Raw genomic sequence first — 10,731 nt, forward strand, 5'->3', positions numbered from 1 at the left:
ACACCATTTATAAAACATCACTGCATACCAACGAACATACATTAACATAGATAATTCATATCAATCAAATAACTATAAAGATCATCGTTCAAACATGCAACCATTCATCATCAGAAAATCATAATTAAATTACAAGCTTCCCTTACCTCTAAACTCAGCTGAACCCTCACGGTTGCAGTATCTGGTTCACCACTACTAATCTTATACACTTAGAGTTTCCTGGTTTATGAAACTAAACCAAATAAAAGACCAGAATTGCTATCAGAATTTCATAGAAGAAGATGATAATCTCATGCAACCAGAATCTTGGTTTGCATGTGACATAAAACAACTGTGCTAAGAGAAGAATGAACTTACCAGTTCAAACCAACAACTTGATCGGTGCAACTTGAAACCCTTAACTCCAGGAAAACTCAGGCGATGCCTGAATGATGATCGGAAGAAAAAAGGGTAAGATTTTGTAGAGAGAAGAAGATTGTAGAGAGAAGGAGGAGAAAATGAAAAACTCATAAGGTTGAAGATGAAGGGTACATGTAGAAAAGTGGCACGAAATTTGAAAACTTGACTTATTTACTACCATCAAAACCATTCTTCCACTCTGCAGTCCACATCTGTCTTTCACTTTCTGAATTTCAGAAACCCTTGCACCTACACCTGTCTTCCACTAACATGGGGTTTTAAGGGTCCTGACAACATGCAAAAGAAGTATGAAGAAGAGCTAAAGGAATTGTGAGCTTAGAACACGATCATTCAACAGGAGAGGGGTGATAAAGATACTTTGTCATCCATCCTGACCCTTATAGGATCAACCAAGCAGCCCTAGGATGAACTAGACCGAATGGTTCGAGAGAGCAACTTCGAGGCAAGCAAAGATCATAACTCGTCCCTAACGACAGTTGATATGATCAGTTTGCTCCCTTTCACTATGGTAATCATGGAGACTCCTTTACCCGACAATTGGAGGATGTTTGTATTTGACAAGTATGATGGGTCTACCGACCTGAACGACTACATTAGAATGACGATGTATATGACAAGTGAAACCATATGGTGTAGAGTTTTCCCTACCTTTTTAAAGGAAGAAGCCTTGGCTTGATTTTCCCTTTTACCAGCCAATCTTGTTGACTGCTTTGCAATCATCTGATTAAGATTCAGAGCTTAGTTTTCCACCAACTGATCTCATCACCTAACATTGATCGCCTTGGTCAATGTTAGACATGAGAAATATGAATCCTTTCGAGCCTTCATGGAGTGGTTTGGGAAAGTCTCATTCCAAATGAGGAACCTTAGTCTTGACATGGTCATGCATTATATGATCATGGCCTAAACGACCAATACCGTTTGTCATAGTTTATTTATGCAGCTTACTGAAAATATGGACGAGCTTAGGAAACGAGCATCCTAGTTCATGCAGGTAGAGAAGATGAGGGATATCCCCAAACAGATGTGCATAGAGTCATTGGAAGGAGATAAAAAGTGAGGGGAATTGAATTCGTCTAGAAAACCCCACGAATCACAAGGTAAAGAATGACCCAATGGACCTCATTTCAATAATTACACACGCTCAGTGTGTCGTGAGCCAATATCTTGGAAGAGGCCTTCAATGTTGACCTTTTTCCCTGTCAAGGAAGAAGTCTACCATCCCAATGTTAACGATAACAAGCACTGCCTTTATCATCATAACATTGACCATACCATAGAAGAATGCTCTGCTTTGAGAGACAAGATATGGGAGTTCGTCAAAGCTGGCCATCTAAAACAGTTTGTCAAGAAGAACTGTTTAGACCGAAGTCCACCTTGCTAGTGGAGTCCTATACACTATCCTATAAGAGCAGAGTATGGGATCAGGAGAAAAAGAGAGTCTCCCAAGCGAAGAAACCAAAGCAGAAATAGGAGTAAGAACCACCCACTAAGAAGGCATATAAACACTATATCTGGAAGATTTGCAGGAGACAACTCCTTCAACTTGACACAAAAGAGACATGTCCGAGAGCTCAAAATAGTACACTTGGCCGAGAGAAAAGTAAAAAACATGCCTCCAATCACATTCACCGATGAGAACTTCCAAACTCCGTATCCTAATCAGGATGACCACATGGTTATCTCAATCAAGCTAGTTAAGTATAAGATCAACAAGGTGTTAGTTGACCTAGGAAGTTTGTTCAAAATCTTATATTGGAAGATCTAATTGTGTCCTATGATGAGTAGATAGTAGGATTCTTAGGCAAATAGGTTGATACCCACACTTACCTAGACCTATGGACACAGATCGATTTAGGATGGACAACTGAGAGGAGCGAGTACATTATCTATTGGAAAAAGTCAATACCTCATACAATATGTTGTTAGGTCGACCATATTTGAATGTTTTTGAAGCAATAGTGTCCATACCACACTTGGCCATGAAATTTGCATCTCACAAAGGAAAATATGCAAGATGCATGCAAACTAGAAAATAGCTTGAGAGTGTTATATGTTGGCTTAAAGGTAACACCTTACTGATGCCCTTGGAAGGTTCACCGATCAAAAGTGACAATGATAGATTTTGATCATAGGACGAACACCATCGATAGAATGGAGCCTCAAGGAGAGATCAAGGATCTGAAGATAGGCCGATCAAATAATCAGGTCAGTAAGTTGAGTTGTGATATGAGTCAAGCACTCGAGCAAATGTTAGTAGTTATGCTTCTAAAAAACAAAGATGTGTTTACATGGACGTCAACCAACATATTGGGAATAATCCATGGATGATGTCTCACAAGTTAGTCATCTTTAAAGAGGTCTGATCGGTGGCACAGAAAAAACGTCGATTAGGGAAGGAGAGGTAAAAGATGGTCATATCACTTATTTAATTCATTATTTTGTAATCTATCACATCAATCATATTGCTTTCTAATTTTCATAAGTTTTCTTCTTATTTCTTTTAAAACATTGTTATCTTTTCTTAATCCAAATAACCCAACTTAAAACTCTCTTTTCTCTCAAAATCAATTGAAATCCACTCTTCAAGTCCACTTCCAAAAACAAACACAAGCTAAATGGTGAATTAGATTGTTTAATAGAAAACAAAATTGCAAAACTTATAAAGTTGGAATTTGAGTTGTACACTTTATTGTATATATTAATGCCTTTATTTTTTTTTCTTTTTCTTGATATAGAACTGAGTCTAGTTTTTCATTTTCATGCAGATATAAACATATATTGTAACAAATTTTGTTGTTGCATCATATGTTGGAGCCTATCCAATCTCTTCGCCACCTTATATTTCAAGACCAAAAGGTTATATATTTTAAAGAAAGATCTAATTATTTTAATTGAAACTTATCTAGTTTTTTATTCATAGTAACTTTAGGGCGAATGATTGTGTATTCTACAAAATAATGTTAGAGTATGTTTGAATTGAAGAGTGAAAAGAAAGAAAAAGAAGAAAAAGAGAGTATAATGTAAGGGTGGCTAAAAATCTAAATTTTGAGATTCAATTTATAATAATTCAAATTTATATTACTTTCAATTTATTTAAATGGATTTATCTCAAATTCAAATTCATATTTCATATTTTAAATATAAACTTAATTAAATTTAGATTGAATTTAGATTCAACTTAACCTAGGTCTAAGGTCGAGTAGAATTAGTCTAGAGCAAACATTAAGTCAAGTCGACTTAAGATGGAGATTCAGCCAAATCAGTCTAGGTAGATGTTAGTGGAAAACGACAAGTTGCACATAGAATATTAAAATTGAAATAGAAAAACATATCTATTAACATCATAAAATTAGACCAAAGAAAAAAAGGAAAACCTTTTTCCAAGACACTAAGCAACTACTCCAAACTCTATTTACGCTCCACATTCACATCCATATCTCTCATTCATAGTCCATCTTCATCTCCAACATCAAAAGGGAAAAAACCTTCATAAATGAAGGAAAAGACCCAAGGAAGAGTGGCGGAGCTTCCCAACACCCTTAGCAATCTCCAAGAGGTTCTCCCAAGCTCTTAAAGTGTTTCTCTATTGTGAAAAATGAGGAATACCTAAAACTCTTGTGAAAGACATGTATAAATACCCATTTTTTACATGTCAGCACTGATACTGCCCGTGCCATATTAATACCACCCGACACAACCAAATAAAACACAAAATAGTGGTCTTTGCAGAACCACCATCCAACATTGATAACTTCTCTTGCATGTGGCGCCTGATGCCATGTATCTACTGCCTAACGCCATCTCCCTTACAACATTTGTTGGTTGTTGATTTTGTAGCACTGGGCTTGATTCCAACAGCGCCCAATGCTGGTATTTTCTCTAAAATGATCTTTTCTTGTCCAAAACATGCTTAAGTCTTCACTTGTTTTCCTCCACCAAAAGTATTTCCTATTCACTTAATTAACACATCAAAATAGAAATTAAAGGTAAAACAAGCATTAAATAACCAAAACACCAAATAATCCAAAAACACAATAAACATGAGGATTAAACAAGATAAAAGCTAGGGAAAGTTGATTTTATTCATTAAAATCAACGCATCAAAACACATTAAAATCAACGTTATCAATATAGTCGAGTCAACCCAAGTTGAAGTTGTAGTTGAGTTGGTCAAGATCAAAGAATCAAGCTGAGTCGATCTATGTCAAAAGTCAAGATATGTTTGTTCATGCTGAAGATCGAGATAGGTCGGCCTGAGCTGAAGATCGAGACAAGTTGGCCAAGACTAAAGGTCAAGCCAAGTCATCCCAAATAAAAGGTCAAACATAGTCATCTTGGGTTGAAGGTCGGGCCAAGTCTTTCCAAGTTGGAGTTCAAGCCAAGGTTTCCCAGGTCAGAGTTTAAGTCAAGTTGGTCAGGCCAAATTTCAAACCAAGTTGACACAAGTTGGAGTTCAAGTCGAGTCGGTATGGGTCAAAGTTCAAGCTGAATCAACTTGGATTGAAGGTCAACTATGTCGGCCTGGTTTGAAGGTCGACTGAGTCGGTTAGGAACTAAGTCAGTCCGTGGTGAAGGTCAACTAAGCCGACTCGAGGCAAAGGTCGATTAAGTTGGCCTGAGCCAAATGTTGGTCAAGTCAGCTTCGCTTGAAGGCCTAATGAGTTAGCTCTGATTGAAGATCTAATGAGATGGCCCTAATCAAAAGCCGACCAAGTTAGCCTTAATTGAAAGTTGTGATAAATCAATCCTGATTGAAGATCGAGACGAGTCAATCAAGGATTGATAGAATCAATCCTAAATAAAAGCAATCACGATTCGCATAGTGTGATTCTTATGATTTTTACAACCGTATATCTAGCCATATATCTCTAAACCAACACTAAAATATTCCTCCACCACGTACTATCATTTTCTCCTCATTTTTTCAATATCAGTAAGTAGTTAAAAAAATTAAATTAAATATATTTTTTTCTTTTAACTTTGATTAAAATTAAAAATTTTACTCACAAACTTTAAAATTAAATAAATATAATTATCTTAAACTAATTGAATTAACTTTTTTATATCCTTTTATTTATTTATTTTTTAAATTTAAAAAATTAAAATGAATCAAAATTTAGAATATGAATAAATTTCAATATTGCGTTAAAATTTTACAAACATATTTAAGCCCTTAAAAGATTATATCTATTATTTTACTAAGCTATATATTTTTGCCTAACTTAAAAATATTGTTTATTAAAGAATGTAGTCAATTGTTCGACCTCAATAGTAGGAAGATTGTACCAAAGTCTATAGGGCCAAGGAAGATTGTTCGACTTCAATTTTATTAGTATAATTTTAACCCGTATCTTGCCCATATCACAGTCTCATAAAACCTAGTCCTTCTGTCTATCATTTCCACCGTTATTACATCTTCAACTTGCCAACAAACCCTAACTTCTTGTTTTGAATTAAAAAAAAACAACATAGCGCGGGTACTTCAGATATTCAGCCGGTAATTTAGTTGGCATATAAAGAGTCCACATTTGATTAAAGCAAATATACCTTTTCTTGCACGAGTTCACCCAAATATACTTATTGAAGCACAAGAACGGCCAAAGTTATTATGCTACCAAACAGATGGGGGGAGCGGGCAAGACCGTGGAAACAAACCATTTCAGATCATTCATTTTATCTTGCTTATGGAAGTAAGAAACAACTGCAAAATTGTGCATCTAACGAGTAAAACCAGTGTTACATTAATTTCAATCAGATAAAAGGGTGGGGTTCACATGGAAACAATTTGCAAGAGTTTCAAAGAAGGTATGTACAAGAAGCAAATCAGAGGATCAAACCCTGAGCAGGAGCAGGCTTGGAAGAGTGCAGATCGCTAGTTGCAGCTGCTTTCGGGGAGTCAGAAAGGACCTGTGCATATTGGTCTTCTACTTTTCGCTTCTGTTCCTCTTCTGCATGTACCACTTTCTCTTTTGTCTTCTGTCCAACATCCTCAGCTGCCTTGGCAACCCTATTAAAAGCACCAGTAACCCAAGAAGTCCCAGTGAGCACATATCGATTCTTCATTATAGCAGATCCTGCAGTACTGACTTTCTGTTCTGCAACTGCAAATGCTGATTTGGTCTTCTCTGAAACCTGAAACTTTTGATCCACTTCTCGTACTCTACCACTTACAACAGAAGCACCAGCACTTATTTTTTCACTAAGCCCAAGTTTTTGGTCAAAAGAAGTAACTTTTGCTGAAGCTGTTGAAGATAACTGGTGTTTATCATCAAAAGTCTTTGCTTTGTTAACAGCATCCTTACCTAAGATAAAACCCTTCGCAAGCATGCTGGTGACCACATCCTCTGCCTTCCGTAAAGCAGAGTCAGCACCACCAGGAGCATTACGCTGTGTTGCCTGAAAAATATCACATAGTTGTTAGGCAAAATCATTAGGTACTTTATAAGTAGAGGATCTTTACAAAGCTTACAGATGATGCCAAGGCAGCAGGTGGAATTTGGTAATCTTGATCGAGTGCTATTTTAACTGACAAATCAACAATAGTTGCTCCCTGAAATATTGAAACTTGGTTAAATTTTAATATGACCTCAGGCTATATAAAATTCTACATTAAAGGAACAAATATACACCCATTTTAGTTATCCATAGACGTACAAGGGAACATTTGGCATCACATTGCTTCTCCATTTATCAATGAAATTTAATGCCACCCCCTTCATTCTTCATTGATCAATTTGATGTCATTTAAGGGGCTAATTATATAGTATGTTGGACATCCCATGTCAATTAGAAATAAGATCAAATTATGATATATAAGTTGGGTGCAATGCTTATCTTGCAAACCTGTTTTGTGAAGTTAAGTATAAATCCACTTACTAAGATACTCTGAGTCTATCCTAGTCAGGTTCTTTGGGACTATTATGCCACTGTTATTAGACTCCTGTTAGACCACTCATTGAAGATCTCACATGGACTAGATGACATTATAACATGTTTCAATGACTACTGGGAAAAAATAAACATTTACCAATGTAGCAGGTGATGAACAATGTTTTAAACTCCGGGTATAACCTATCATAATATTATGGTAGTCCTAATAAATATAAAAACTACACACATTCCATACAGAGGCAAAATCATACCACCTCTGAGTTCCACGTAGTATTTTCTTTTCAATTGCTACACAGAATCACCCATAAATAAGACAGCTTATTTGCTAAGACAGCTTATTCGCTAGGACCGCAAGAAAAACAAGTCACCATTAGCATCAATAATCTTGAAAGATGATGAAAATTTCCAAAATAGTTCCAGTAGTTATCAAAAGCAGATAAGGAAACGTTTCCAGAACATTCCCATGAATCAATAATATAACATACAAATCCATTAAGATTACTGAAAATAATAGTAAAAGGAAGCCCAAACTTTCAGGATAGGAAAAATTGTTTACATAAGAAAGAGGTTTACTATGAACCATTTATTGTTGACAAAATGAAACAATGGATAATTAATGTAAACAAGCACTGGCATCGGTATCAGTATCAGAACCAGCTTCTTTCAAAACATTTAACTTTGTACTGGGAAATGAATGGGAATGACATTTCATACGAAGCTTCAAAATTAACACGCATATGTTTGCAGACAGCAAAAAATCCAAAATACTTGAAAATATAAAATGAACAAACTTCTGAATGTTGGGACACAGTAACACAATAACACTGAAATAATCACATATGTGAAATCAAGACACATATGTTGCAGACAGAAAAAATCAAAGATGCTTTTGAATTTTAGCACACATTAAAACAATGAAATGTAAACATTCAGGCAGATTGAAGATTAACCAACATATGCTATAGAAATTCAAGAAAAGAGGATCTTCAAAAGCCTTTAAAGTGAAATGTTTTGAAACATGTGACACAACATGGTTCTGAAATTATCAAATATAATCTATTCTTTTGAGTAAGTTGCTCATACTGCATTATCTTGCTTTAAATCCAACTGTCAGTCCATGTTGCATAATGACATGCAATCCTGAATCTTCAACTTTTAATAATGAATATAGGTGTTTTGGTTGTCAATACAGGACAACTTTATTAGTTGTTTGCCACACTCAATAACCCTATAAAGAATCGTGTTTGAAAATTGACACAAAAATACTCTAACTGGTGACAAATGACAGGCAGATTACCGATAATAATACTGCAGTCTCGGCACCTTGTGGATCCTTGAAGGTAACAAAGGCAATTTGTGTCCGTTCATCATAACTGCATTAATATATAAAATTACAATTTGTATAATAAAACTAAAGTGTAAAACACAACAAAAAGGACTAAAACACCAAACAAAGCAACTTACTGACCTCTGCATTTCAACATATTCAATATCACCAGAAAAGGAAAAGAATTCCTGAATATCTTGCACAGTTGCTCCCAAGGAAACATTGCTGACTTTAATAGTTTTGATCTGGAAAGAAAATAATGTAATACTAAAAGGTTAAAACAGCACGGAGAACCCACCTCCTTATATGCACACGTATTCAGAAATCTCACGTTTAGGACACAATCAAAGCATATACCATTACTTACTACTGAAGCACATTTCCTAAAAATGGAAACTTCCATTGTGATGCCGCCTCAGACCACCAGTAATGATAAAAAGAAATATACATATAATAATAACTAATATTAAGCTTTCAATTCTCTCATTCATTTTTAAATGTTCATAATTGCCCCTTATAACTACCATTCACATATTAACCCGATCTTGCATAAAAGGTCAGAAAGGGGGACATAACTTAGGTGGGAGAGTTCAACATTTAACAAACTTAATTTGGAAAACGGAGAATCCTGATTTAAAAAAAGGTTAAAAAACAAATGAGGAATAAATACAGAAATCTTAGTCACCTGAACCAACCCCTATCAATACATAAACTACACACAGCTTAATCAGCTAGGTAAAGAGATATGATATATTCTTAAAAGTATACATTTGTGTCACCACTTTACAAGGATTACTAATATATTTCTTCACTCTTTACCTATCAGATAAATGTATCGAAACAATTATTAAACAAGTTTGAATAAAAACATAGCATCTTGTTTAATCCCGCTATTCAATCCTCCCATTTAACCTTAGCGATGCTATTCAATCCATTTTAAGGGGAACATTAGTGCAGGGCAGACGAAACATAGAAATTTCAATCAAAACATTCAAGATAAATCTCTCCAGAATCTGTAATTGTATCAATTAGATATCATTATTAGAAACTCTTAAATGAAAATCATACCACACACTACAGAACAGTAGCCTAAGAACATCTAGAACATAAATCAACTAACATAAAGTTCATTAGTCCGATAGATTGCAATTTCTCTCCGAAGTCAAGATACAATAAAGCAAACCTCCGCACCAAAACAGAACTTTCCAAATCCAAATGCCAAATATTAATAACACATAATAAATTCACAAGAACTACCCAGACAGCACGGTTTCAAAGAAAATTAAACTAAGACGGATCTACTGTTCCGCGTTTACACTAAACTGAACTAGCTTTGCGAAAAGTACGGAACCTGCTCCACATACCGAAATTTATACAGCGGTGGCAGTGTTTCATACAGTACGCACATTTCATAGAGAGAGAGAGAGAGAAATTTAGAAATACGGAAATGATTGTCAAATAATAATACGGATGCGATTGGAACTCACCGACATCGTAGAGATCTCCGGTGACCAGAAACCGCCGCAGATAGGTAGATAGATACAGAGAGAGAGGGAGAAGAGTTCAGCTAAGAAAAAACGGTAGAAAGGTTAGTATTCTGATTTATCTGTCTCAGTGAGAAGACTTGGAAACACGTGCCGGATTTGATTCCCACGTGCGAGTGCCATGGAGTGTATAGCAAGGCATGCAAACCGCGTTAGGATATGTAAGATTTTGACTTTCCGTGACTGACTATTAAAACAAAGACTATAAAATTAGATCTATTTAGGGTTAGTGTCTATTTGTCCTAAAACAGTATTGCGAGGTTCAGAATCTTGTAAGAATATATTTAATTGATAAAGTTTTAAACACTAGAAAGCAAAAAAAGTTTTCCCAAATAAAATAAAATTTCTCAAATGAATTATCAAATTTTATTTTTCCAATTAGACTTTTGACTAGACAAGTTTAGATTTCCGTTTAAGAGAAATTGAATTTTCAATTGTGCAGAATAGTTTTCCAGTGGAAAATGATCTATTCTCTTATTTTTGCAAATGTTTCAAAAGAAAAGGACAAATTTTAAAAACTCAAAATAAGAACTTATAATGAAAAAA

At 35.2% G+C, this 10,731-nt stretch overlaps 1 protein-coding gene across 1 annotated transcript; it reads right to left on the reverse strand.

Annotated features, from left to right (window-relative positions):
* Nucleotides 1-6,067: 6,067 nt before the first annotated feature.
* LOC124846744 (binding partner of ACD11 1-like) lies at nucleotides 6,068-10,283 on the reverse strand. Its single transcript, XM_088114406.1, has 5 exons — nucleotides 10,129-10,283; nucleotides 8,783-8,886; nucleotides 8,612-8,687; nucleotides 6,893-6,973; nucleotides 6,068-6,819 (listed from the first exon to the last, which is right to left on the reverse strand). The coding sequence occupies exons 1-5, from the start codon at nucleotides 10,132-10,134 to the stop codon at nucleotides 6,247-6,249; spliced, it is 840 nt and encodes a 279-aa protein (XP_087970532.1). The 5' UTR covers nucleotides 10,135-10,283; the 3' UTR covers nucleotides 6,068-6,246.
* Between the last annotated feature and the right edge of the window lie 448 nt (nucleotides 10,284-10,731).

The sequence above is a fragment of the Vigna umbellata genome, chromosome 4, assembly GCF_029865625.1.
Source record: "Vigna umbellata cultivar VRB3 chromosome 4, Vumbellata_1.0, whole genome shotgun sequence".
Taxonomy (NCBI): domain Eukaryota; kingdom Viridiplantae; phylum Streptophyta; class Magnoliopsida; order Fabales; family Fabaceae; genus Vigna; species Vigna umbellata.